Source organism: Chiloscyllium plagiosum, chromosome 23 (assembly GCF_004010195.1).
Source record: "Chiloscyllium plagiosum isolate BGI_BamShark_2017 chromosome 23, ASM401019v2, whole genome shotgun sequence".
NCBI lineage: Eukaryota > Metazoa > Chordata > Chondrichthyes > Orectolobiformes > Hemiscylliidae > Chiloscyllium > Chiloscyllium plagiosum.
In genome coordinates this window covers 20,721,483-20,730,291 of record NC_057732.1, presented here as the reverse complement: position 1 = coordinate 20,730,291, position 8,809 = coordinate 20,721,483, and the positions used below count along the sequence as shown (strand labels likewise).

General features: G+C 40.1%; 1 protein-coding gene across 1 annotated transcript in view; it reads right to left on the bottom strand.

Annotated features, from left to right (window-relative positions):
- Positions 1-7,617, bottom strand: part of ndufa9a (NADH:ubiquinone oxidoreductase subunit A9a) — a 22,135-nt gene extending 14,518 nt beyond the window's left edge. Inside the window, exons 1-2 of the mRNA XM_043713691.1 lie at positions 7,514-7,617; positions 3,206-3,376 (exon numbers count right to left, since the gene is read on the bottom strand). Of these exons, the coding sequence (XP_043569626.1) occupies positions 3,206-3,376; positions 7,514-7,577 (235 nt within the window). The 5' untranslated portion in view covers positions 7,578-7,617. The remainder of the gene's footprint in view (positions 1-3,205; positions 3,377-7,513) is intronic.
- Positions 7,618-8,809: the final 1,192 nt, after the last annotated feature.

Genomic DNA, 8,809 nt, shown 5'->3' with positions numbered 1-8,809 from the left:
TTTTATAAATATATTAAGGACAAAAGGGTAGCTAGGGAGAGAATAGGGCCCCTCAAAGATCAGCAAGGTGGCCTTTGTGTGGAGCCACAGAAAATGGGGGAGATACTAAATTAGTATTTTGCATCAGTATTTACTGTGGAAAAGGCTATGGAAGATATAGACTGTAGGGAAATAGATGGTGACATCTTGCAAAATGTCCAGATTACAGAGGAGGAAGTGCTGGATGTCTTGAAACTGTTAAAGGTGGATAAATCCCCAGGACCTGATCAGGTGTACCCTAGAACTCTGTGGGAAGCTAGAGAAGTGATTGCTGGGCCTCTTGCTGAGATATTTGTATCATCGATATTCACAGGTGAGGTGCCGGAAGACTGGAGGTTGGCAAACGTGGTGCCACTCTGTTTAAGGAGGGCAGTAAGGACAAGCCAGGGAACTATAGACCATCGGTGGTGGGCAAGTTGTTGGAGGGAATCCTGAGGGACAGGATGGACATGTTTTTGGAAAGGCAAGGACTAATTCGGGATAGTCAACATGGCTTTGTGCGTGGGAAATCATGTCTCTCAAACTTGATTAAGTTTTTTGAAGAAGTAACAAAGAAGATTGATGAGGGCAGGTAAATAGATGTGATCCATATGGACTTCAGTAGGGCATTCGACAAGGTTGCCCATGGGAGACTGGTTAACAAGCTTAGATCTCATGGAATACAGGGAGAACTAGCCATTTGGATACAGAACCGGCTCAAAGGTAAAAGGACTGAGGGTGGTGGTGGAGGGTTGTTTTTCAGATTGGAGGCCTGTGACCAGTGGAGTGCCACAAGGATCGGTGCTGGGCCCTCTACTTTTTGTCATTTACATAAATGATTTGGATGTGAGCATAAGAGGTACAGTAAAGAGGGTTACCTCAGATTACAACAGGATCTGGACCAGATGGGCCAATGGGCTGAGACGTGGCAGATGGAGTTTAATTCAGATAAATGTGAGGTGCTGCATTTTGGGAAAACAAATCTTAGCAGGACTTATACACTTAATGGTAAGGTCCTAGGGAGTGTTGCTGAACAAAGACCTTGGAGTGCAAGTTCATAGCTCCTTGAAAGTGGAGTCACAGGTAGATAGGATAGTTAAGAAGGCGGCATTTGGTATGCTTTCCTTTATTGAGTACAGGAGTTGGGAGGTCATGTTGCGGCTGTACAGGACATTGGTTAGGCCACTGTTGGAATATTGCGTGCAATTCTGGTCTCCTTCCGGAAAGATGTTGTGAAACCTGAAAGGGTTCAGAAAAGATTTACAAGGATGTTGCCAGGGTTGGAGGATCTGAGCTCCAGGGAGAGGCTGAACAGGCTGGGACTGTTTTCCCTGGAGCATCGGAGGCTGAGGGGTGACCTTATAGAGGTTTACAAAATTATGAGGGGCATGGACAGGATAAATAGACAAAGTCTTTTCCCTGGGGTCGGGGAGTCCAGAACTAGAGGGCATAGGTTTAGGGTGAAAGGGCAAAGATATAAAAGAAGAGACCTAAGGGGCAACTTTTTCACACAGAGGGTGGTACGTGTATGGAATGAGCTGCCAGAGGAAGAGGCTGGTACAATTGCAACATTTAAGAGGCAGTTGGATGGGTATATGAATAGGAAGGTTTTGGAGGGATATGGGCCGTGTGCAGGCAGGTGGGACTAGATTGGGTTGGGATATCTGGTCAGCATGGACGGGTTGGACTGAAGGGTCTGTTTCCATGCTGTACATCTCTATGACTCTATCCACGATCCCAGTTTGACAAACAGACAACTTCTATGAGTTGGAGTAAAAGTAAAAGCTGTTGCTGTTTGTCACCACGTCTGCAGTCATGGTCGGCCACATACGTCTTGTGCCATCCTTGCACATCCAGTGTAGTTTCTCTGTAAACATACGTCATCCAACCATACAGAGATCAATCGTTTCTGCTGGCCTCTGGTTTTCCTTCTGGATAAGATCTCTGCAGCTTTCTAATTCTGATCAAATAGCTGAAATATTGACTTTTTTTGCTGTTTGTCACTTTCTAAAAGATAACGATTTGTCTTCATGTGGCATTTTCAGTTGGTCTTTGCACACATTTTACAGGTCTCTTCACTTTTAAAATCATCTTCAATCTTCATCTTTAACTACTGTCCTGCTTTGAGACACACAGGAAAGTGGATGCAATGTCATATCATTTGAATTTTTTTCCCCGAGTTATCTTATTGTTAAGATAGCTAATATTTTCACAAACAAATTGCTGGAAAAACTCAGCTGGTCTGGTAGCATCTGTGGAGAGAAAGCAGAGTTAACATTTCATGTCCAGTTACCTTCCTTAAGAACACAGGGGTTCATAGATTGACAGGGGGTATAGGTGACAGGTAAACTAGTGTGAGGGTTGGGTAGGTCAGGTGCAAGTGATTGGGAGGGCTCCAGTGGTTAGTTGGAGGGGTCCAGTTTTATAGTTAGACAAGACTTAGTGGGCATCCTTTTCAGAGGGCTCCAGATGCCTGGCATTTCAGTTTTCCAACACCTGCAATATCAGCTCTTTAGAACATTGTTAAAGAGTTCCTCAAACTTTTAAATGAAGGCTAATGAAGAACCCTAAAAAGGTAAATACCAAGGAATTCAAAGATTGTAATCAATGAAACTTTACAACACTTGCAACAATGGGGAAAATTACAGTCAATCAATCATTCTCAACAATTAGAAATCTGAGAGTGAGAGCATATGCTATTTATGCAACCACTTTCTATAATGATTGCAACTGCTACAGTGAAGCTACAGCAAATATGATTATACCCACCTTTAAAGTTTATAAATTGGGAGTTTAGTAATTTTGTTTTATTTTAAAATATTACCATGTAGCCTTATGTTATATTGCGTTTTCCCATCATACCTTCAGAATCTGAACCTCTATTGCTTCAATTATGTATTTACATGGCTTAAATTACATAAAATGCTGAAATAAATCGATATTTTCAATGCCTCACTCACAACTCAGTTATTTATAAATTTTCTATCAATTTGATGTATGAAACAAATCTCAAATCGTAGGCTTGGTATTGCAGCATTCACAACTAGAAATCCTTTGCACTTTACTAATTGAAAATAACATTTTATTTCACAAAGGCTGAAGAAAATACTAAGTAAAAACTTGATTAGAAAATAAATATTCATAATCCCTACTGTAAGACAATATTAAAATATGTAATGGATCTCACCAAGCCTATTCACCACGTATCGTCCAAGAAATCCAGATGCCCCAAAAACCGTGGCCACAATCCCACTAAAGGACGAACGTCCACCTTTACCACCAGGAATGGGAGGGTGATGGATCTTCCTTTTCTGAATCAGAATGGACACTGCTGAGGCTAAACCTGCTGAAACAGAACCTGAAAGACAACACAGCTATCATGACAAGATATGCAACTGACAATTAACATTTAAAAGGGAACATTGTCTACGTGCCAATTTTACATATTTGAATGGAACAAATTATGAACAGGAGCAGATGTTGACCATTCAGTCCCTTTAGCATACGCTGCCATTCAATGACATCATGGTTGATCTTGTGTTTTAAATTTCACATTTCTATTTACTTTGATAGTCTTTGATTGCTTTGCCTAACAAGAATCTATCCAATGACTTAAAATATTCAATGACCCCCCACCTTCCCCCATTTAAGTGTTACACAGAGTGAACCTTTTCTGTTAACTAAACCAAACACCCAGAAAAGTTTGCCTCACCTTGTAATTTATTAAAATATGAGTGACAGAGAACTCCAAATTCCACTATTTAAAAGAAAATAACAACATTTTCTAACTCTAAAAGTAAACATTAAACAAAAACTATTCAAAATCTCTTAACTACTTATAATCTGACTCCAACTCTATAAAACATACATATGCTATTCCAAATAAACATTAAAATTACATTAACTTAATCTCAAAATGACAGTCTGTGTCTTCTTTTGTGTCTTTACTCCTCCGGCTGCTGGTCTCCCTGGGTTGTCTTCTTCCTTCTTACTGCAAATAGGCTTTACATGAAAAAGATACTTTTCACAGAAAGTGTTTTTTCTGACTTCTTTAAGAGCATGACGATACATTGGCATTTATCTTTCCTGCCGTTTCTCTCCTTACAGCAGTTGCTTTCTGACCAATTTTCAAACTTTCCGCATTCTTATATCCTTGCAACATCAGATCGTCTCATTGGTTTGATGTTGGTAAAACAATAAATTCAAACGCTATTGGATTTCAGTATCGTAGCGCACAATTTAAACTGATTGACAACAATTCAAATTTAACCAAACAGCAACATAAACTCAGGTGTCCATTTCATAGTCAAATGTTACATATTTTCTATTTTCTATTTTCCAGTACACTCTGGGATTGCCATCCAGTTGTACACACAGGTGCTTATAATCTCTCAGTTCAGAACAGCATTCTCTCTCTCTCAGAGGTATAATTCACACCCTCAACTTCATAACATAAGGCACAGCATTCCAAATCCGTACAACATTAAGAGTGAAAAAGTCTCATCTATTCTGAAACAGCAATCCCTAATATTAAAACAATATCCCCTAATTCTGGACTCACCCACAAGAGGAAACACCCTTTCCTTGTCAAGACCTTTCAGGATCTTATGCAATTCAAATCAAGTCACCGTGCACTCTTCTAAACTCCAGTGGAAACAAGCCCAGCATGAACAACCTAACTTCAAAACTAGGCATTTGGATACAGAACTAGCTCAAAGGTAGAGACAGAGGGTGGTAATGGAGGGTTGCTTTTCAGACTGGAGGCCTGTGACCAGTGATGTGTCACAAGGATCGGTGCTGGGTCCACTACTTTTGGTCATTTATATAAATGACTTGGGTGTGAGTCTAAGAGCTATAGTTAGTAAGTTTGCAGATGACACCAAAATTGGAGGTGTAGTGGTCAGCGAAGGTTACTTCAGATTACAACAGGATCTTGATCAGATAGGCCAACAGGCTGAGGAGTGGCAATTGGAGTTTAATTGAGGTAACTGAGAGGTGCTGCATTTTGGAAAAGCAAATAAGGGCAGGACTTATACATTAAATGGTAAGGTCCTGGGAGTGTTGCTGAACAAAGAGACTTTGAGTGCAGGTTCATAGTTCCTTGAAAGTAGAGTCGCAGGTAAATAGGATAGTGAAGGCGGCATTTGGGATGCTTTCTTTTATTGGTCATCGTATTGAGTATAGGAGTTGGGAGGTCATGTTGCGGCTGTACAGGACATTGGTTATACTACTTTTGGAATATTGCATGCAATCTGGTCTCCTTCCTATCGGAAGGATGTTGTGAAACATGAAGGGTACAGAGAAGATTTACAAGGATGTTGGCGGGGATGGAGGATTTGAGCTATAGGGAGAGGCTAAATAGGCTGGGTCTGTTTTCTTGGGATTGTTGAAGGCTGAGGTGACCTTACAGAGCTGTATAAAATCATGAGGGACATGGATAGGATAAATAGACAAGGTCTTATTCCTGGGATTTGTGGGGGTGGGGGGATCGAGAACTAAAGGGCATAGACTTAGGCGAGAGTGGGCAATTTTTTCACGCAAAGGGTGGTGTGTATTTGGAATGAGCTGCCAGAAGAAGTGGTGGAGGCTGGTGCAATTACTGCATTCAACAGGCATCCGGATGGGTTTATGAATAGGAAGAGTTGAGGGACATGGACCAAGTGCAAGCAAACGAGACTAGGTTAGTTAAGATAAGTAATCAGCATGGAAGAGTTGGATCAAAGGGTCTGTTTCCATTTTGTATGTCTCTACGAGTCTGACTCCTCCTCATTCTAGGAGTCAATCTTGCAAACGTCCTCTGAACCGCTTCCAATGCATTTACATGCTTCCTTAAAAGAAAGGACCAAAACGAAATGGTCTCATCATAGTCCTTTATAACAAAACATCCGTACTTTCATTTCAATTTCCCTTATAACAAGACAGTCGCTACCTGTGGCTGATACAAGAACAAAAACAGGGTGAACAAATATTTAAAACAAAAACCTATTTTGGATCAGTCATGTTGGAAATCAGTTCAACTTTCATAAAAGGTCTTACAACCAATTTTGTCAAATTAAAATCAAATATCCAAACAATATTTTGCATAATGATGCAGTAACCCAAAGCTTTTCATCAAAATTAAATTAGTAACCTTTGACAATAAAGGAAACCACTAGAATAATGCAGAACTCAAAACATCATTGTAATGAAACCTGCTTGATTCAATATGAAATCGTATTTCTAACATGACGTTTTTTTTTCCAAAAGAAAACATTAATTTTTGGGATAACAAGTCAAAGTTTCAGAATACAAATTAATAAGAATCCAAAACTCAACACAATTAATTCATGTACTGATTTTAACAGGTTTGACTGATCTGCTAATAGAAATTGCTGACCTGTCTCCAAATGCATTAATTCTAATTTCTAATTCCACATGCCTCTCATTATTCACCTCATTTGTTCTTTCCTAAACCCCTCTCATTTTTCAAGTGGTCTTTGAACAGATTAATGACTAGAAATTCACAACCACACACATTTACATGATTTACCTGTGTTATATCTGATCTGATAGCAACCTTTTATTCCAAAGTTGGTGAATACCCTCATCTAATGACAAGATTCAACCAGCACAATCCTGTATGGCACATTTCATATCTCTGACTGAACAAAAGGTGCATGCTCTTTGTTGCCATGGTCCACCACTTCAAGCTCCCTATTAACATCACCAAACTTTCCATCAACTACACACAACTATGACAAATACATTACAACTTGAACTCTAAGTATTGTTTCCAGTGGAGTAACTGGCACACTTTCACCAAATGTTACATTTGATTGATGTATTACTCTCTACACAGAACAAATCAAGATCGCCTTGGACTAACCTGTCTCACTACTCCAATCAGATTAAAAGAACAGCCAAAGACATTATTATTAATCATACTGACAGCACGGTAATGAGGGAGAGACCTCCATTTCTAGATACACCTTAGAATTTAACGAAGGAACATCTCAAAGTGCTACACAAACAGTGAACATTTAGGTGTCTTTTTATCACACAGCAAGATCTCACAAACCAATTGACACGAATGCCTTTGCTTTAGGCCAAGGCACAGGAACAATGCACTACAAAACCGAAATCTACCCATCAATTCAAAACCCAGTGACAACTGAGTTGTCAGTGCTTCGCGATCTGAACTAAGACTCGTATCCAAAATGTTTGGAAACAGGAATATCAGCATTACTCAAAGATACGATTTGTATTATTGCGTTATATCATTCTGCTATTCTTTGAAACTAATTTCCTATTTGTTTAAATTTGAATCGAGTATCTGTTAAAAGGCCTTCAGTTAACAATGTACACCTTGTGTGTGGGTGTACAAGAGCCCCCAGGGACCAGGAGCCGCGAGGAGACTAAAGCACTATTGGAGTTCCGACTTCGATATCAGGGGGAGAACGAAAAACCCACTAGACGAGAGCAAAATCAAAGGAATAAAACTGGGACAAAGACCGACCTGACATTGGGAGGACACGGGCCCGAGCCCGAGCCCAGACGCCGCTACCCAAAACCGCCGCCATCTTGTGTCAGCTGATGCCAAACCACCAATCAGCAATGAGCTGTGAAGAGGCGGGGTCACCAAGAGAGCGCTTGCGCAGTCTGATCAATACAATCTCTGCATCATAAAGCAACTGACCAATAAGGTGAGAGCATAATCCAATGACCAATAGGACGAGAGCAGCTAAACCCCGCTGACCAATAGGACCAATGGACCCTGAGTGGGCCGTAAATCTTAACCCAGATCAGAGAAGGTCACAATTCGCAGTTTATGTCTATCTCTGTAAATGTAACATTAATTTCTTCTCGTAAGTTTACTAAGTACCATTTTAAATTGACCTATTTTCGAATAAATCCAGATACGTCTTTTTTTCTAATCAATCTGTTCAGCGACGTTATTATTTTCACCTCTGGAGAAGGTGGAATTGTCTCCAAATAACTTACTCCAATTGTACACCAGCTGCAGCTCATTGGATACCCATACAAATAATTGTTAAATTGCTGAATTTGGGGGAAAAAACTGGCGAACACAAGTGCTACTGATCTGCTAATGTAATATATGTTGCAGGCGGTTAGTTTAGTTCAGTTGGCTGGATGGTTATTTTGTGATTTAGAATAATACTAATAACATGGGTTCAATTCCCACACTGGTTGAAGTTACCATGAAGAATCCTCCTTCTCAAATTCTCCCCTTGCTTGACGTGTGGTGATCTTCAGGCTAAGCCACCACCAGTTGTTTCTATCTAATGAGACAGCAACCCTACTATCTGGTAAGACTATGCTTACTGTATCTTTACCTGTTTACATAAGTTCATGTGACATAAAAGCAGAATTAGGCAATCCAGCCCATGTTTTAATATGGTTTCATTTCTCACTCAATCCAAAGCTTACTGAGAGTAAAAAAAATGTTGGCATGAAGTTGAATCAATAGTATTTATTCAGAACAGGACTGAGTTCTCGAACAAGAAAGAAACATCATGGAATGCCCAGAAAGGGACGCTCATGCAAAGGATATCTGGCATAAATCAAGGTATTCCTTCCAGGGAGCAAACTATGCAAATACAGGAGTCATGACTTGGACTGGGATGGACAAAGTTAAAAATCACTCAACATTGGGTTATAGTCCAATAGGTTTCTTTGGAAGCACTAGCTTTCGGAGTGCTGGACAGAACCACCTGATGAAGGAGCGGCTTGTGAAAGCTGGTGCTTCCAAATAAACCTGTTGGACTATAACCTAGTGTTGTGTGATTTTTAT